Below are 20,303 nucleotides of genomic sequence, written 5' to 3' on the forward strand. Positions count from 1 at the left end.
TAATGTCCAGTTCTCCATGTTTGAGTTCACTTCTGAAAGAGAGTCAATCTACCCTCTGGATATAATGCCGAATCAATCAACCCTGACATAACACAGAGGATAAATGTTGAACGGAAAATGTTCATGCCGTTTTAGTGGTTATTTGATACCGGGTGCATCACATCGGATGTTCGGATGCTAATTAGAAGGACTAAACATGAGCTAATTACAAAACTAATTGCACAGATGAGTCTAATTCGCGAGACGAATCTATTAAGCCTAATTAATCCATCATTAGCAAATGGTTACTGTAGCACCACATTGTCAAATCATGGACTAATTAGGCTTAATAGATTCGTCTCGCGAATTAAACTCCATCTGTAAAATTAATTTTATAAAACTAATTAGCATACGTTTAATACTCCTAATTAGTATCCAAACATCCGATACGATATGTGCTAAACTTCAGGAGGTGTTTCCCCTTAGTCGTCGAACTTCCTTTCAGAAGAACACCACAGTATAGTGCACGATGTCACTACGCTCATACAAACGTCCAAAAGCTGAATATGTCAACTCTATCCAAAATCAAAGCATCAAAGTATCGAAGAGAGCGTATCCTCTGTTTTCCTAGCGAATCATCGGACACGAATTCCTCGGACCGCAAGAATACTTTGGGCACCAACAACGCCGACATGACTTGTGAGAACTGAGAAGCATATAACCAAAACTTGAGCAGCAGGAACAAACAAAAGCATATAACCTCTGTTTTCTATTTACTGCAAGAAGAAACACGGCCATATGGAGTTACGCTTCTGGAGTTTGCTCTTGTCTGCCCTCCTCTTTCGCGCTACCATCAGTCATGCCACTGCCACTTGTATGACTGCTAGGGCGGTTTCCATAAACATGCCCCATCTTTAGTCGCTTTGCTTCCATATAGCGCCGATTCTCATTGGTTATGGGTGTAAGCAACGGTACTCTGCCCAGGACACTTAAACCATAACCCTTGAGTCCAGTGTACTTCGCAGGGTTGTTAGTCATCAGCCGCATGGTCCTGACACCAAGATCGCGCAGTATCTACAGAGGAGAGAGAGAGTAATCAGTACTAGTCGGAAGCTAGCTGAAAACAGTTCAAATAAACTTTCTTTACCTGTGCACCTATACCATACTCCCGGGAGTCAGCAGGCAGACCTAGCTCCAAGTTAGCCTCAACAGTATCCCGCCCATCATCCTGTAAGTTGTATGCCCGAAGCTTGTGACCCAGCCCAATGCCCCTACCTTCATGACCACGAAGATAAACTACTACACCCCGGCCAGTTTTCTCAATCATGGTCATTGCCAGAGCAAGTTGATTCCCACAATCGCATCTTGCCGACCCAAATATGTCCCCAGTTAGGCACTCCGAATGCACTCTTACTAAGATATCCTGGCCATCGCCAACATCACCCTGCATATGAGTGAAACAGATCATTCTAAAACTCCAAGCATAGTGCTAAAGGGGAAAAAAGACCAGGCAACTTGAACAAGCACTAGAGTCGAAAACACAGGAAATCTTTTGGGTTGTCTGCAAGACCAGAAATTCAGATCTTTGGCTGATATAATGGATGTAGCTAGCAAAATTGTCTAGTCACGCTGAACTACATTTAGTTAGTTTCAATGTGATGCATTTGGGCGCAGCATTTTACACCCTTCGGCATTGGGTGCTGTTTTACTTTTATACATCATGCAATGAAGTCTTTGTTTTTCATAGTTTGTAAGCTGTCCATGCAAAATTGCAACTTTTTAAAACTGATGTTCTAGTGGTAGCCATCATTCTACTGAACATAACATTTACTGAGGCATGCATACCTTCACCATGGCAATGTGTTCCATCCCATCAATAAGAGATCTATAGCAATAGGATGTAAATGATCCCCATTGTAACTGCAAAGGTGTGACACAAACACATTCTACCAATCTGTCTCTCTTCCTCCTATATCTGTGAATGGGAATTATTCGAAGCTTAGATTTATGACGCAAGGAGGGTATCATAAAACATTACGGGAACATTATGCATCTAAAAGTATAATCACACATCAATTGCATCTTTTACTTTCCAAAATAAAAACGAAAAACAAAAGCTTTTGCAGCTAAATAAAACACATATTTAACATACACATATGAAATACCCATAAAAATTTAATGTTTTACTTACAATATGTCATAAAACTTTCAGGATTTAGTATATAATAATTGTGTAATCCAATCAAGCAAGAATTTACATCCTTGGAAACAAAGAACTACCACTTAAATTATAGGTCGTTTGGCTTTTCTAGGTTCATAGATATTATTATGCATCTAGATGCATAATAATATCTATGAACCATAAAAAGCCAAAACGACCTACAATTTGGAACGGAGGGAGTAGCTAACCTTATCAGATCTGCAATTGATATTATCTTCAGGTTCTCCCTCTTAGCAAATTGTTGCAGTTTCGGTAGCAAAGCCATGGAGCCATCATCATCATCAACAATTTCACAAAGAACTGCAACAGGAGGTAACCCAGCCAACATGGCAAGGTCCACTGATGCTTCAGTATGCCCAGCCCTTTTTAGCACACCACCTTCTCTATATTTAAGAGGAAAAATATGTCCTGGACGGTTGAAGTCCTCAGGTTTTGAATTAGGAGATGCAAGCGCTAGTATTGTGTTTGCCCGGTCCTTAGCTGAAACCCCAGTTGTTGTTCCCTCTTTGGCATCCTAAAATACATATGTTCAGCAGGGAAAGGTTATAGACAGAAGGATAAAGTACAAAATGGAATAAAGGAGGATCATTGTTATGCGTGAAATGTTTCAGCACAAAGCGTGATACCTTAGTTTATTCTTCCCGAAGTACAAGCAGCACAGCTTGAACTCTTTTATTGTTAATACGAATTTGTGTGAATGTCCTTTTTCTATAAAAAGAAGTGCTGAAAAGGGGAAAACTCTTACCACTGAAACAGTGAAGGCAGTCCGCAGTTTCTCTTCATTTTCCTTTGTTGTCACCATAAGAGGAAGTTGTAGCCTTTCCAGATCCTCTTCTTTCATGCTGACACAAACAATCCCAGTGCCATGCCTCACTATAAAAGCCATAGCCTCAGGTGTGACCTTTGATGCTGCCATTATAAGATCACCTTCATTTTCTCTGTTTTCATCATCGACAACAATGACGTACTGCGACATAAAACTCAGTTAGAAATTCATAAATACTACCAAACACAATTTTCGCACAAAGGGAGTACTTTTCCTTGACGAATGTCCTCAATAGCTTCAGGTATAGATGAGAAACCCTCTGTAGGGAAGTCAAGGTCAAGCTCATCATCATCAGCAGAAAATCCATCAACAACAGGAGCCATATCAGCTGCAATGGTCCCAAGTGCAACAGCATCTGCTTGAACTGCATTAGATGGATTGACCTTCCCATTTATAATAACATTCTCTGACGAATCACCCCCAGCATAAGATACATGAAGGTTTCTGAATCGGAGGGCATTTTCCAAGCGAATGGATCTGATTGTCCTTAAATTGTTTAATGTAGCACTCAGCAGAATCGAAGTATCACAAAGCAACCCAGAAGTCCTGTGCTGACCATGGATGCTGTTCAACCAAGCACATAGAATGTGAGTTATGAAACGAGCACATAGAATGTGAAGATAACATAACAAAAAATTTGGACAACAAATAAAAATGAATGAGGGAATTATTTTTCTTCACCCAAGTTCAAGGAGCGTTTAATCAAGTAAGGGAAACAAAACAACAAGCAAGCTATGTATCCATGGGCTTCCTACTTCACTCATCTGGTTCTATTTGGCTTTGGATCAGTTCATCAGCAATATATATTTAAGAAAACATTGTTTTACAGATCAAGGTCTCTGATTCAATCCAAGGGAGTACCCATCTTTTGCACCCAAGGCATATGATGGTAGGAAGACGATTCAAGATGCAACAAGACACCATCCTAAATGGGGCTATTCTTCGAGCCTGACAGACCCTAAAAACCCATGCTATAATAAAACATAACTAATACTGGATACAGGACACCTAACTCGTTCCAAACACAGTACCAAAGTTCACTTCCGTACACGCAGGCTCACTGTTCAGAAATGATTTTCGGTGATACCCCTAAGAAGATTTTGCTCCTTCTTCTCTTAACTACATTTTCCGGAAGCGACTCCATCGTCCCACGCACGACCACGCCGTTTCAATGCAGATTAAACAAGTCGGCTGGGTTGAGAGCTCACCGTGCGCACCACGCCGAGGACGGCGGCGCGATTGAGGCCATTTTCTCACGAGCGATACCTCCGGTCCGCCGCGAAATTCGGCACCGGCCGCCGGGGATTCGAGGCTAGACGAGCCGCGGCGGCTTGCGAAGCTCCCCTCTCGCTGCGCCGGTTGGGGGGTAGGGAAAGGACCAGAAGGTTGGACGGATGGAGACGTCGCTCGGGAAGGCGGTAGATAGGGATCGAAGGGATGAACTGATGACTGTACAGAGCAGAAGCGCCGTGGCGAGCTCTGGCCGTGTGTGTGACCGGAGCTGACGGTGCCGATTAATCTGCCTGGGCCTTGAGGGCAGTGGATACCACTGGGCCGGAAGGAAGGGCTGTCTCTGTGCAGCCAAGGTTTGGCCCATGAAATAGAAATCATGCCCGTTTTCGTTAGGGATGCTTCATGAAAAGTGACTCAGCATTAGCTCAGCCAATCATGTACTAGTACTAGTGTACTAAAAAAGTTCATTAGCTCAACCAAAAGTCAGTCTAAAAGAAATGCTTTTTAGACTGAAGATGAAATGCATACAAACCAGTGCGCACCCACGCCATAGCGTAGAGTTAGGTATAAGGGCGTGTTTGATACTGGATACTAAACATAGCAGTGTTACATCGGATGTTCGGATGCTAATTAACTGATGTTCGGATGTTAATCAGGAGGACTAAATATGAGCTAATTATAAACTAATTGCAGAACCCTATGCTAATTCGCGAGGCAAATTTATTAAACCTAATTAATCCATCGTTAGCAAATGGCTACTGTAGCACCACATTGTCAAATCATGGACTAATTAGGCTTAATAGATTTGTCTCGCGAATTAAACTCCATCTGTGCAATTAGTTTTGTAATTAGTCTATGTTTAATACTCCTAATTAGCATCCAAACATCCGATGTGATAGGTGCTAAATTTTAATAGGTGTATCCAAACAGCCCTTAAGGAATGCATGCCACACAAACCTTATCTTTCTTTTTTTTGAAACTTCGCACAAACCTTATCAGACGTCATGTATAAAGCTGCGATCCCGTAGCGACACCTAAGGATCCCAAGCTCTACTCTGTTCTGTTTAGTTTCTCCTAAAATCCTAACTTTAGCACTATACAAAAAGAAGATTTTCCATCATATCAAACTTGCGGTACATGCATGGAGTACTGAATGTAGACGAAATCAAAAACTAATTGCACAGTTTTATTAACTTTGCGAGACGAATCTTTTAAGCCTAATTAGTCAATATTTGGACAATAATTCACAAATACAAACGAAATGCTACAGTTGCGCTACCGTAATTTTGTTGGGCAACTAAACAAGGCCTCTCACTGCCTTTGTGAATTGTGATGATCGGTGAAGAGAAAGGGACCCAATTTGCAGCCGAGAAGCATTCACGCAGAGAAGCTGACAATATGGCCCCACTTTCGCAGCTGGACAGTAGCGCCACCTGTCAGTAACACCCTGACAGATCACGCCTCCCCGCTTGATAAAACCAAAACACCTATTAGCTGTTGCTCTCCGACGGCTGCAGGCCAGTAGCGCCCATTCGACCGCCGCCTCTCGCTCGGCCGCTCGCCGCCGCCGCCGCCAATGGAGAGCCTCCGGCTCGCCGTCTCCCACCGCCCGGCTCTCCCACTCCCTATTCCCCATGGCCACCTCCGGCGCGGCCATCTCCAGCTCCAGCCGTCGCCCAATTCTCTCTCCCTCTCGCTCCCCATCTCTCCCCACCTCACCCTCTTCCCCACCACTCGCCGCCACCTCCCTCCGATCCTCGCCTCCGCGTCAGCCTCTGCGGTCGCGAAACCTAGCCCGGACCCGAAGCCCGCGGCGGCGGCGGGCGGCGCGAAGCCGCTGCCCCTCCTCATCTCGCTCGCCGCCGGCCTCGCCGTCCGCTTCCTCGTGCCGCGCCCCGCCGAGGTGACCCCACAGGCGTGGCAGCTCCTCTCCATCTTCCTCTCCACCATCGCGGGGCTCGTCCTCGGCCCGCTGCCCGTCGGCGCGTGGGCGTTCCTCGGCCTCACCGCCACCGTCGCCACGCGCACGCTCCCCTTCACCGCCGCGTTCGGGGCCTTCACCAACGAGGTCATCTGGCTCATCGTCATCTCCTTCTTCTTCGCGCGCGGATTCGTCAAGACCGGCCTCGGCGACCGCGTCGCCACCTACTTCGTGAAATGGCTGGGGCGCAGCACGCTGGGTCTGTCCTACGGGCTTGCCATCAGCGAGGCGTTCATCGCGCCGGCCATGCCCAGCACCACGGCAAGGGCAGGAGGGGTTTTCCTTCCCATCGTCAAGTCGCTGTCTCTCGCGTCGGGCAGCAAGCCGAACGACCCATCGGCAAAGAAGCTGGGCTCCTACCTTGTGCAATCGCAGTTACAGGTAACGAACGATGAGATTGATGTTGCAGATGCCTGCAGGCTGTGGTTTAATAGTAAGATGTTACAGATGAATACCCCTGTTACATCACAGATACAATTTGGCTCGAAGGTTTCTAAATTTGCTCCAGATGGGTGAAGCTGGCATGTGCTTAGATCTAGAAGCATGCATTTTGCGTTATCCTACTGGACTGAGCGAATAAAATTGGTCTCTATGCGTTACTGCTGATGTGCATTAACTGTTTCAGATGCTACTAGGCTTAATAAAATTTATCTTGGGCGCTCAGGATGAATTTATCACGTAGATGTGCATTAACTTTTGTAGATGCTACATAGAAGGGGCTTGGTAATGAAAACTCTGCTCCTAAGATATTTCAATGTTTTGTAGGAATATCCAGTGTTGCTAATCACCACTAAACTGAAAAGGCGCGTTTGTTCTTGGGTGTATAATAAAGAGTGCATTCTAGGTCATAATAGATTGATTCTTGCTTGCATATTTGTAGTGGTAATAAGTCATTCGACTCGGGACCTTGTAACATTGTTGTGAATTGTCTTTTATAGTTTGCAAATCCCTGCTAGTCTCATGAACAGCTGCCTGTTTTGGACAGGGGCAAGTACATATCTTGATACCTGTGGGGTGTAATATCTTTTTTCCCCCTCAAAACATGTGGATTCATAAGCTCCACAACCCACTGGGTGGATCTAGCGTTGATTTAATGGGCTTTTAGTTTTTAGTGCTTGTACTAATTGCATTAAAGACCAATGGCTATGTGTATTTAGGAGATATTATGTATCAGGAAAATTAGAGTCTCATTTTGGACATTTCAACTTTTTCAACATAAAAGGAAATGTCACGCACACAACATTATATTGGTGTTTATATGCGGAAACTGAATTTCCTCCCTTGGATCCATGAATGGCCCAAGTGAGAGGTGGGAATCACTCCATTTTTCTGTCCACCTTTTTAATTGAACTGAATCTAATTGGCTTAAATGAGCCCATTAGGGATGAGAAAACTCCCACCTCCCACACAGTTCACTCAGGTTAACCAAGGGATCGTGGATCATTCTACATAAGATTGTGTTATAAAGCATTAGAGCCTATCTCATAGATGATATCCCCTGAGGTGATATGGAGGTGAAGAAACCCGTAGGAGTCACTGTCAGTGCATCCTTGGTTGCTTTGGGAATGCTGGAAAACATATGGTGGGCAATTTAAGCGTGGTCTTAAAGATGCGGAATGCTGTAAGAAATAAATATGGAGAGATCCGGGAAGTGTTAAAGTGTTCTTTCTAGTGACCAGCATTGTTTTCTAGTTATTAGCCACTTGAAAAAAATTTCACCTAGCTTATTTAGTAGTAGTACCTCCTCCCTCCTTTTTTCTTTTTATAAGGAATGCATGTGAATTGTTTGTTTCTCTTGTTTACCCTCATCTATCATTCCTTCATCTTCCAGTATATAAGTAACTCTCTTGCTGGCTAGTTTCTCTCCCGTTTTTTCAATATATTTTTCTTGTTTTTCTCGTGATTTATGAGCTTCAATGTTTGTGCGCACTCAATCTAAATAAGCATTCTGATTTGAATGAAGAGTTTACCTCTTGAAAGGAGAATTTTGGTGTGTTATGATGCCATAATTTATCAAAGTAGCAGAGATATGCATATGTTAGTGCAGACTGATTTTGGGTACATATGTTTTTTCTTTCCTTTGGTATAGTTCAAATCTCCAACTGGAAATGGGAAGTAAATCTCAAGCTGCTGATCTTCTGTTTCACTGAACAGAAATAACAAATTGCACTTAATTAGGAAATGCTGCCTCTTAAATATTTCTGTGCAAATGGGTGCTCTGCAGTTTGACTAGTTATGTTTTCACTTAATCATTAAGCTCATTTAAAATTGACCAATGGCATTAATATGTCCGTTTCTGTTGCTTGACACTTGACAGGCTTCTAGCAACTCCAGTGCTCTCTTCTTGACAGCAGCTGCGCAGAACCTTCTGTGTCTGAAGTTAGCAGAGGAGCTTGGTGTTAAGATTGCAAACCCATGGGTAACTTGGTTAAAGGTTGCTAGTTTGCCAGCAATTGTTGGGCTTTTAGTGACTCCTTATTTGTTATACAAAATATTTCCCCCTGAAATAAAGGACACTCCTGATGCCCCAGCATTAGCTGCTCAGAAACTAAAGAACATGGGCCCAGTAACAAGAAATGAATGGGTCATGATTGGTACAATGATTCTTGCAGTCTCACTATGGATTTTTGGGTAAGATTTTTCTTTTAGGAGGATTCTTCCATGAATTGACTTGCAATCTCAAGTTAAACTTTTATGAACTCAATTTTCTTTAAATTATATTCGTTACACTGTTCTGTGGATTGCACACATATACACAGTAGAAGTACCTTTCTTGATTGGTGCCTGTTGAATTACTCGTTGTGAACCATGTTCACACGCAGCACTGTTCAGCACGCTATTGGTGTATTCAGTATTGTTCTGTGTAGTGTTTTCCCCTGAAAGGTTCCTTTATCAGTCTTTAGCGGTGAGTTCCACTCAGGGTTGTGTATATGTTTAAAATATTTATCTTTTCTTTAGTCAATTATCAATATGTTTCAAATGTAATCAGTTTCCCCTTTGCTTAGATGGGGTGAAGCTTATTCTGATCCTAATGGTGCAGGGAAGCTATTGGCGTATCGAGTGTTGTTGCTGCAATGATTGGACTCTCAATTCTTCTCCTGCTTGGAGTGCTGAACTGGGAGGATTGTTTGAATGAGAAGTCTGCATGGGACACCTTAGCTTGGTTTGCTATTCTAGTTGGCTTGGCTGGGCAACTTACCAGCGTGGGGATTGTGTCATGGATGTCAAATTGTGTTGCCAATGTTCTCCAGTCCTTCTCATTGAGTTGGCCTGCAGCATTTGGTGTTCTTCAGGCCTCGTACTTCTTTATTCACTATTTGTTTGCAAGCCAGACAGCGCATGTTGGAGCTTTGTTCTCGGCATTTCTTGCCATGCATTTAGCAGCCGGTGTACCAGGTCAACTGGCAGCGCTTGCTTTGACATACAACGCAAATCTCTTTGGTGCACTCACTCACTATAGTAGTGGGCAAGCTGCAGTATACTATGGAGGTAACTTTTCTCTTCCACCTCATCTTCAACACAATTTTCCATGTTTGCTAGAAATCCACCATGTTGGTTTGGTACATATTTCTGCACAGCTTTCAATGTAGTTGCATTTTTCAAACTGATTAGCCTCCATCTGGTATGCAATGTTTAGAGCACATTTTGACATATCATTTGTTTCCATTTTATCTCTTCAATTTACTAAATCTTTCTTTAGCATCAATTCTATTTATTAGGTATGGCAAGTATATTTGACTATGAAACTACTCCCATACCTTGTTCAGAACAAAACCATGGTTCAATGGAGCCTTGTAATGAAATGAAACCACAAGATAAGCTGATGTGCATACAAACATATGTAGACAACCCTTTGTTTCATTTTACTACTATTAGGTTATTCATTAGGGGCTTTGAGTTAAATATTTATTTTCTACTGAGTAACCTGATGTTTTCCTTGTGCAGCGGGATATGTTGACCTTCCTGACGTATTCAAGCTGGGTTTTACAACAGCCGCACTCAATGCTGTAATCTGGGGAGTTGTTGGTGCATTCTGGTGGAAATTTTTGGGGCTTTATTAAGTCTCGGAGCAGTGTTATTTCATGAAAATTTCACCTTACTAAACCAGTAAATCATGATCCATTGGAGGGGCGTCATTTTTTCTTCTGAGGCGCTTGATGACGCATAATAATAGAGTGATGTCCATCTTAGAAGTTTTTGGCCTTGCTACATTTGCACAAAATAATCAACCCAGAAAGCAGATGCGTTTCGGAAGGTGATTAATACCCATCTTATATCTCCTTGATGTACTATCATATCCCCCACAGGGGAATTAATGGCATGTGTTTTGGTGCCTCAAATCTTGTGTTTTGAGATTGATTCTCCCCACGAAGGGAATTAAGTGCGTGAACGAGTGATGATGCCTCATATCTTGTCTTTTGAAGCTGCGACAGTCTGCTTCACTGTATGCCCTCGCTGCATATATGAAGCAGTCTCAGGTTCGGAGGGCATCGTGTCCAGGACCAGATTACTGTTTTCCCTGGAACGATTGTACAAAATCTCCTCTGGAACTGTAGTCGGTACAGCTGATAAATGAGCATGTGTCAATGCTTCGCATTTGATACCATGACTTGACGGAGGATTAACATTAAGTACAAAAGCTTTCGGTGAAAGAACGAAGCAACCATGTAGGCTTCTCGATAAGAGCTTGACGTGCCACAACTTGACTTGCCTAACCCGCCCTCAACGAACTACAGTACAACGGATTGTGGCGAATTGTGACGATGAAGCTAGCATTCTTTAACACTAAACGTAACAACATGAGGTACTAAGTTGAAACGGGGGCTAAACTGCCGTGCATTTCTCTGAACCATGAGCCGTTGCTTACCATTAAGCCACTAGGAGGTACGGCATTTGAAAAGTGAAAATGCCAACCAAGTTGCCTGTTCTGGTGACTACAGGATGCCTATATTTTGATACGTTGGAATAAGAAGTAACAAAAGATGGTGCAAATATTTAGATTTCCTGTTTGGGACTATTGCGTTCTTACCCCTGTTTTAAATCCCAATTGTGATTTTACCCTGTTTTCTTCCACTTTATGTTTTTACCCCTACTTTTCGAAAATGAAAACTCCATTTGCCCCAATTCTTAACTCTACTAGCTGCATCCGGAATAAAGCAATTAGAAAAATAACAAAAGCCCTATGAAAAGACAAAGTTGCCCCTTATCTTTTCATATCATACTACTTGACGGGCGACACGGGCGGCACCTCCGATGTCTGCGGCGCCAGGCAGCCTCCACCAGCCCCTTCACCTCGCGCACCAGCGGAAGCCCGGTGGCCGCAAGGAAGGTGATGGCGGGGTCTCCTCTCTTCTCCCGTCCCTATCTCAACGGGGGCATGGTGGCGCCATGGAGACGCGGCGGGTGGCGGCAGCTACCTCCGGCAGCAGATTCGGCGGCTCCATAGCCGGATCTGGCGTGCCACAGGCCTAGGCCCAATCTACTTAGGGGTGTCGGCAATGGGCTCCTTGACAGCACACTGGTGGCCATCGCCATGGGGCAAGGCGGCTGCGTGCGGAGGTGGCTCGGATGGCTGCTCCAGCGGCACGCGGTGGTGGGTAGGGCGGCTGCGTGCTGTCAGCGTTCGATTGTATATGAGGTGGGTTATGCACAAACGTTAGCGAAAGTCTTAATCAGTCTTACCGATTATGACGACGGCGACGCCTTTGGCGCAGTTCCCGTCCTTGGAGGCGTTGTCTTGGTTTTTTTGCACACCCCCTCCTCTGGTCGACGTTTGATACGTTTCGCTAAGGTGATGAGCCATTGTCTCTGGAAGCTTTGTGTCTGTGCACGTGGTGCAGATGAGATTCCAACGGCGGCAAGGTAGGAGTGAAGTTATTGGAGCGGCTCGGTGGCACCATGGCACCCCTAACGGCAAAGTAAGTTCGGATCTTTGACGTGGAGCCCAGCGGTGGAAGTGGCGAGGCCCATTCATTTTAAGGTGATGTGTCTAAGGAGTGGTGTGTGGCGGTGGATGTGGTGAGGCCCCTACGCGTTCGAGTTGCATTGGAGGGCCAGGATCCGGTGCGTTTGTTTTGGTCGTTGGGTGTGTACGGTGCTGCAACGGTGCTTTGGTGTTAGGTTCTACGTAGCGGTGATCTTTCCATGTGGTGCAGTGTGCTCCTCTTTTGACTTCTGACGACGCAAGGTCGTGGATTGGGAGATCAACGAAGGTGTGTGCGTGACTTGAGGATGACGGCGACATGATGGAGGTGTCGTGGTAGCTACACGGCTTGCAGCGACTGTAGCGGCCAGTCCTGCGTGGCAACAGTTGATTCAGCGTGAGATATCATCGGGGATGGCAGGGCTTGCGATGAGGGCTACTTGTTGGTTTTTTCTCGGTTGTCGTGGTGCGGCGTAGTGATCAGTGCTCAGACGTTAGCATTGTGCGACTTGTGTCGATGTCTCAATCCAACTGACCACATAGTTTGTTTTGTTTTGAGTTGAGTTCGTTGTGATTCGTGAGGAGTTACCATTGTTGTTTTATTGTTGGTTCGTTATTCTTTTTAGCTCTCCTACTTTCTACTTAGTTCGTTTGAAAAAAATATCATACTGCTTCCAAAGGCCGGCACGACCCCTCTCTCTCGGTCGTCTCTCTCCCGGAATCCTCTCTTTCTCAATCCTCTCTGGCTGGGTGCGACGGCGGCGGCAGGAGGCTAGCGGCGAGCCATCGGGCGGGGCGCGGGGAGCGAGCGCGCGCGGCTAGGCGGAGGCACCCGGCGTGGGCACGGGTGGCCAGGCGCGCGGCTCAGGCGGGAGGTGCAGAGGCGGACGCACGAGGGCCTGCAGTTGCCGCTTGCGCCTGTGCTCCGCCGGCCAAGCGCATGCCGCCATCCGTAGCGCCCAGGCCAAAGGGAAGGTGCCTTGCGTGAGATTTATCCCAAAGTTCTTTTTTGGATAATTTTTTAAGTTTCCTTCCGAAGTGCTGACTGATTCAATTAAATCCTCCGTGTGCTTGATTTGGCACAAGAAGTGCTTCGTGCCGTGTGTATTGGACTATTCATTCATCGCTTCTCCAACGTCTCAGTAAAATGAATTGCTATCCCTGAAAACTGTCAGGATATCTTAAAAACAGCTTTAAAAAACTGCTCCAGCAGCTTTGTTATATGGATTACTATCTTCAAAAAAAACGCTCGATTGGTAAAACTTGCAATACTCCCGCGGGAAGGCCAACTGCTCCGCTTCTGCTCGGAGTCTTCCACGCTCGCCGCCCGCGCCCTCTCCGCCAGCCGCCGGCGCTACCATGGAAGGAGATGGACCCCTGCCCGCAGCCCCTCCGCTCGTCGGTTAGCCCTTTGCCGGCCCTGCTTGACCCGCCGGTCGTCCGCTTGCAGCAGGCGCGACCCAGGGGCTGCACGGCGGCGGCGTTTCAATCCCCGTCGCACGTGTGAGCTTTACCCCCACCCCGCCCTCCTCGTGGCCATGGAGGAAGCAAACAAACGGATCAGAGGTCGAAGCAATGGCGGATTTGGCCAAGAAGAAGAAGTTCGATTGGATCGATTTCGAGCTCGATTCCGGGCGGCGGACGGGGGAGGATTAGGTTCTTGCGTCAATTTGGGGTGGAGGAACATGGCTGGCGTCGAATCGGGCGCCGGAGGTGGAGCAGCAGCGCGGCCGAGGTGGAGCGGAGCGGCGGCACCGCTAGCAGAGGCGCGGCCGGGATGGGACGAAGCCAGACATGGGCGGCAGGGGCGGCAGGGGAGCCCCTCCTGCAGCGGCCCCGCGCTGCGAGCTGCCGGACACTGCCCCCACGCAGCGAGCCGCTGGCCGCGGCCCGGCGCATCGAGTCGCAGAGGGCGGCAGGAGGACGGTGGCGCGGGGAGGCGAGGAGTGGCGAGCCAGCACGGGGGGAGCAGGGGCGGCCTGATGCGGGGAGAGCGGCGGGCCGGCGCGAGGAGGCGAGCCGCGGCGGAGCAGGGGTGGCCTGACGAGGGGAGAGCGGTGGTGCGGGGAGGGGAGCAGCGGCGGCGCGGTGAGAGCGGCTCTGCGGGTTGGAGCAGAGGGCGGCGGTGGCTGGGAGCAGAGGACGGCGGGGAGGATAACAATAGGCGGCCGGGAGAGGGAGGATAAGGAAAGTAGAAACCGATTTTGCAAATTAGCCCCTGAAAAAAGATTTTGTTCGTGGATTAGTCCTTGGATGAATATAGGTCACTAGTTTTAGATATGCTATTGGAGAGGGCAATTTTGAAGTACCTAATTTTTTTCTCTCTCCTACCCCTGAAATTGATTTTAGGTCACCGATTTTACATATACACATATGCATGCAGTGATATTTTCATAGTAGTATAATAGGCATGCCTTGATCTTGTGAGACTGTGCAAATGTGCATGCTTTTTCTTTGTTAAGTTTTATTTATTTTTGCAATGAGACCGGCTGTTTTTACCGAAGAAATAGGATGAGTTGTTAACTCTGACCGGTTCAATGCAACAGTGGGTCCCAGATAGAAACTTTTTAATAAATTTCAAAGGAAAAGAAAAACTAGCAGCTCATATATTTGGATACATACGAGCATTATTAACCATTTTGAAATTTATGTTCAAATCTATTGAAATGTTGCTTAAATATATTTAGTCAATATAGGGTATAATCACAAAGTTCTTTAAAAAAATAATAGGGGCATATTCGTAAGAGCAAACTTGTCTTCTTTCGGCCTTTTTAACACCGTTACATGATGTTCACAGAGTAGGAGTAAATTGAGCCTTCCTTCTTAAAAAATAGGGGTAAAAACACAAAGTGGAAGAAAACAGGAGTAAAATCACAATTGGGGATCAAAACAGGAGCGAGAACACAATAACCCCTTGCTGTTTTGATCAAATTTGTGAGAGGCGATCGAGACATTCCCCCTTCAATTTTTTGGTTATAAAAGCAGGCGGCGGCTACGATTTACCAAGCCCGGAACAATTCAACAAGGGATTTAGGGGGTGTTTGGATACCTTTGCTAAACTTTAGCAGCTAAAAGTTGCTAAACTTTAGTTGCTAAAATTTAGTCAAGGCTGTTTGGATACCTTTGCTAAACAGCATTTAATGAGTTGGATAAAGACATGTTTACCCTTAATGAATGCTAACTAGACAAGCAATAATGAGGGGCAAGGGTGTCCACCCCACCTTTTAGCAAGGTTTAGCAACAAAAACTTGCTAAAAGGCTAAAGTTTGGCAACCATAGTTTAGCAAACTTTAGCAAAAGTGTTTGGCAAATTTTTTACTAAAAGTTGCTAAACTTTAGCTGCTAAAGTTTAACAAGGGTATCCAAACACCTCTTTAGCTCAAGGTTCTCTGTACTTCCCGTCCCTCGATTCTAATCACTGTCGCGTTTTCTTAACTGTGCTCCATCACATGATTGCAATGTTGCGACTGGACAGTATAAACTGAAAAGTCGATACGTTAGTTAAGCCAGATAATTCACCAAGGGTTCTGTTAGTGTTAGGTAAGAGCCGTAGCGTAGCTGCGTTGGCTCTGTCGCCCTACCAAAGCCTACGCTTCTCCTGTTCCCGGCGGTCCAGCAATGCGGCGGGGCAGAGGCGGCCGAACCGGCCGGCGATGGCACATGGCAGCAAGCACCAACTGACCAACCGACTAGAGGCAGACTAGACTCTAGTGCACCAACATGTGCACGCCCGGAGGTCGGAACCAACGGGCGCCTCGGCCGGCTTTTTACGTGACGTGACGACGAGTGTCGAAGGCACCTGACCGGGCCGACCTGAGGATAGATAGGAACGCCGGGGGCGCGGGCGGTCGTGCAGCTCGCAACCGGACAAGCTCACACGGCCGCCGCGGGCCATGCAAAACGCTTTCGCTCTCGCCGTCGCCGCCCATCGATCGACCCGGACCGACCGGCGGACCCGTTGGGGCTCGGCGTTTTCCGCCCCATCGCCGTGCGGCCGGTGCCCACCCGGGCCGGTGTTGCCAGGGATGGGCCCGATCCGCCCGTTAGGTGCGCGTGGGGGCGGCGGGGCTCGGCCGGCCCTCGCGCGCCCGGCACGTACGCGGGCGCGGAAAACAGCGCTGCGGCGGGACCAGAGGCCAGAACGCCAGACGGGCAGAGCGGCAGAGCCCCGAGCCGGCCGCATCGGTCGGCGTCGACATCCCCAACCACGGCAGGCGTTGCAACACGAGGCTTTTCGACCAGGACCGATCACAACTAGTGACTCACACGTCGCACGCGTGCCGGCCTTGCCTTGCCGTTGCCGCCCGGGGTCTTCCCGTTCCCGTCCACGTGCGCGCGCCGGCGTTCCGGCCGCCCGCTCCCGTCCCGTCCCACGCGATCTCGCTGCTTCTCCCGTGGAACTGGACGCGGGTTTGATCTGGGAATCTGATCTGATTTTGTGAGCCACGATAATCAGCACGCGCTCCTTGTACGATCCCTCGGTCTCGGCGCGCCGGGAGATCGAGGCCGCCGGACGCCCGGACGGATGACCACTTCGTTGCAGGACTAGCAGCCGCAGGCATGCAGGCTGCGCCCCTGTACACATCTGCTCCTCCCCTTCCGCCCGCCCATCACCCCATCACCTTCGTCAGCGCAACTCCCCTGCTTGGCACGGAGCGATTGGAGAGCAGGAGCGCAGAGCCCAGCCCCACCGCCCTTGTCCCGTTCCGGAGGCTTCCTTGCGATCACCCTCCCTTCGGTCCCCGGTCCTTTGTGCTGCACGCACAGCAGGGACTGGGAGGGGCTTTTACTGTGCGCAGCGACACAGTGCAGTGACTGCCGCTCGATGCAGTGTGTCGTCAGTACCTAACGTCCTAACCGCAGCCGGTTCAAAAGCCGATCGCCGTTGTCCGAGCTCCGGCGAGGCTCTTGCTCGAGGTGAACAAGAATGATCCCCGGTTTTAACCGCATACGCCGCGGGCAACCGAGAGCTGTCAAAAAAATTCAATGCCCTCGTATCAAGTTGGCAAAGCGAAAGGAGCGGGGAGATGGAGATTCCCACGAGTTTTAACGCTCCAAAGTCACTGGGATCAGATCGATCACCCCAGGATGCGATGGCGATTGCGATGCGATGCGAGGCTCTGGGGTGACGGGTGGTGTAGCTTTCGTGCCCCTTTTCATGCCAGGCCCGGCGACAGACAGACAGGTCCCGTCGCCTTTGTTGAAGAATCCCCCTCCCCCACCCACGACTCGAGAGCAGCTTTTGTCCTCTTCGCTGGCCGCCTTGCCTCGTCGTCCCGAGTGAACACCATCTGTCACGCGCGCAAGGAAAGTCTACGTACTTGCGTTGTGCTGATGCGTACGTGTTGCCAACCTCGCTCTTGTTCTCGGAAAGGAGCGAGGGCGATGCACCGCGCCAACCGCTGGGAGAAAGTTTCGGATCACTTTCGAGGGAGCGGATGAGTTCCGACGATCGAGTGAACCACACTGTTCTTTCGAAAATTGATTGATGCCCCCCTTGCAAGCCTCGGCTGCCTCGGTTGCTTCTATGGCAGATGGCACTATGGCAGTGTGTTACGCTTCATATTTGTGCTTGATCCAAGGTTTGTGTTACTGTGTTCCATAAAAATTGATGTACAATAACAGTGTCATTGATGTGGTCGTGGTTTTGGCCTTTGGGTCTCCGAGTTTGCCAATTCTGACCAAGCTCTCTTGTGCCGCGACAGGTCTCAACGTCCCTGTTTATTGCCATGTCCAAGTTCCTGAACCAACTTGCTGGTGCAGTGTTCAGAACAACCCCTTGAATTGGGACCTGGACGTTTTCTTTGTGGGGGCGGCTCGCAATACCATCATGATGTAGAAAAAGGTAGGATGTTTGATACGAGGTGTTAAATTTTACTCATATCGGATGTTCGAATGCTAATTAGAAGGACTAAACATGAGCTAATTACAAAACTAATTGCACAGATGGAGTCTAATTCGCGAGACGAATCTATTGAGGCTAATTAATCCATCATTAGCAAATGATTACTTTAGCATCACATTATCAAATTATGGACTAATTAGGCTTAATAGATTCGTCTCGTGAATTAGACTCTATCCGTGCAATTAGTTTTATAATTAGATCATATTTAATACTTCTAATTAGTATCCAAATATCCGATGTGACATTTGCTAAAGTTTAGCAGGGTATCCAAACACCCGTAGTTAAGATACTCATGCTGAACTGAACCACTTGAGCATGGGGGTGTAGCCGTGTAGGAAGACACATCATTGGGGCCATGTTTAGTTACTCCCGACTTCCAACTTTGACACTATGCAAAAAGAAGATTCCCCATCACATCAAACTTGCGGTACATGCATGGAGTACTAAATGTAGATGAAATTAAAAACTAATTGCACAGTTTTGTTGTACTTTGCGAGACGAATCTTTTGAGCCTAATTAGTCAATATTTGGATAATAATTCACAAATACAAACGAAACGCTACAGTGTGCTACAGTGCTGTAACAGTAATTTGGCACCTCCCAAATTCCCCAACTAAACAAGGCCTGGGTGGGATACCAACTACCAATCACCTGGATATCATTTCATACCGGGAAACACAGAGTGCACTCGGAAAGCCAACAGTTTCTTCACCTTTCTTTTCAAGATTCGATTTGGATAACTTTCTCCTCAATTCTAGGCAAAGATTGGAAAAAACAAAATCCTGGTTGCACTGCACGTAGAGTCCTATACAACTACAAAAAATGCTAGAAAAGCCTAGAGGTTAATCAATCCTGTAGTCTCGAAAGATGAACACAAAATCAACAGACCATCCAAACAACTCCATCTTTTAGGACACTTTTTTTCTCATTTCCAGTTCTTTTTCTAATCCGCGTCTTTTTCAGGGCGCAGCTTTCACTTTCGTGTATGATCCGATAGAATAAGCGGGGTTACTAGAAGGGAAAAAAAAACGGACGCCTCGTCGCCGTTTCACGTCGACGCGATCCGATTGGATCCAGCGAGGTTAGATAAAAAAACAACGGACGCGCGTCTCAAAAGCCGCGACCGCGACAGCGAGCTTAACCAAGAGGGAAGCACCGACCCAGCGGGGGGCGCGATCACGGCGCGGCGCGTGCGAATCTTCCTTCCCCTCCTCCGGCGCCGGCGCCGTTCGCCGCGCCGGGGGAGCGCGTCACGTACCCCACGTGTGAAACTGCGAGGCGAGGCGAACCTGCGGAGTCGCTCGACGCCATGCATGCTCGCACTGGTAGCCTGGTTGGTCCAGGACTCCAGAGTCGAGAGGTGACGTGAGGCGAGGGCCGAGGGGTTGCCGAGGGGCAGACCGGGCCAAGGGAGAAAGCGGGCTCCACCGCTTCACGAAAAAAGGCTGGTGTCCCCTGCCGCTGCCGTATGGATTGGCGTCTTGCAGGGAGGGAGGCAGAGCACAGAGAGAGCAGGCCGCCCCGGCCAATGGAGGCGCGTCGCCTTTTCGGGCTCCCGGGGCTAGCTCCCCGCCTTTGTCCCACAGCCAAAAAGCCCGCTCCCTTTCCCGCCGCGGCCGGCCCCCGGGGCCTGCGTGCCGGCTCCGGCCATGCCCCTGTTCCGTTCCGTTCCGACGAGGCGGCGCACGGCTCGGCGTCATCGGCAATTCGGCATGCAGTTCGGCACCACCACTTGGTGCTCCCTTTCGCTCTACTCGCGCTCACTGGGGCATGGCTCGTGTCGTGGCAGGCCCGTGGGGTGTGGTCGGTCAATGTCTTTTTGCTCGTCGCGCGGCGCGAAAGGTCGTTTGTTCATGGTCACGGCCTCATGGGCGTGATCGTTGAGTACGTTCGCGGCCGGGATGGCTGTCACGACCTTGGGAGTACAATTGACTTGGACAGTGCTTTTGCTTTGCTTTCCGTGCATGTTCATCCGTGAAAATTCGGTTTTCTCTCACTCCACAGATCTTGTCTACCAACCATCACTTCTCCGATGTTCAGGTGAAGCTATTCTGACCTCCACTTCTAGCATCTTTTCACCGTGCCATAAATGTTCAATTTTCACCATTCTCAGTAGGAGTTTCATGACAATAAATGAGCTGCCACATAAGCAATTTTGATGACATGGCCAAGTATTAATGAGGTGAGAGAAGAAAATAGTTTCATGAGAATGAAACCATGTATACACTGTTTCCA

At 47.9% G+C, this 20,303-nt stretch overlaps 2 protein-coding genes across 2 annotated transcripts; one reads left to right on the top strand and one right to left on the bottom strand.

The window, feature by feature from the left end:
* Positions 1 to 435: 435 nt before the first annotated feature.
* On the bottom strand, positions 436 to 4,495 carry LOC101755875 (probable bifunctional riboflavin biosynthesis protein RIBA 1, chloroplastic). The gene is made up of 7 exons (XM_004973669.4): positions 4,235 to 4,495; positions 3,236 to 3,590; positions 2,946 to 3,167; positions 2,389 to 2,714; positions 1,825 to 1,954; positions 1,127 to 1,423; positions 436 to 1,053 (listed from the first exon to the last, which is right to left on the bottom strand). Exons 1-7 carry the CDS (start codon positions 4,273 to 4,275, stop codon positions 784 to 786), a joined length of 1,641 nt encoding a protein of 546 aa, XP_004973726.1. The 5' UTR covers positions 4,276 to 4,495; the 3' UTR covers positions 436 to 783.
* Positions 4,496 to 5,753: 1,258 nt separating this feature from the next.
* LOC101756280 (dicarboxylate transporter 2.1, chloroplastic) lies at positions 5,754 to 10,647 on the top strand. Its single transcript, XM_004973670.4, has 4 exons — positions 5,754 to 6,621; positions 8,558 to 8,871; positions 9,281 to 9,729; positions 10,186 to 10,647. The coding sequence occupies exons 1-4, from the start codon at positions 5,836 to 5,838 to the stop codon at positions 10,299 to 10,301; spliced, it is 1,665 nt and encodes a 554-aa protein (XP_004973727.1). The 5' UTR covers positions 5,754 to 5,835; the 3' UTR covers positions 10,302 to 10,647.
* Positions 10,648 to 20,303: the final 9,656 nt, after the last annotated feature.

The sequence above is a fragment of the Setaria italica genome, chromosome VI, assembly GCF_000263155.2.
Source record: "Setaria italica strain Yugu1 chromosome VI, Setaria_italica_v2.0, whole genome shotgun sequence".
In the NCBI taxonomy this organism is placed as follows: Eukaryota; Viridiplantae; Streptophyta; class Magnoliopsida; order Poales; family Poaceae; genus Setaria; species Setaria italica.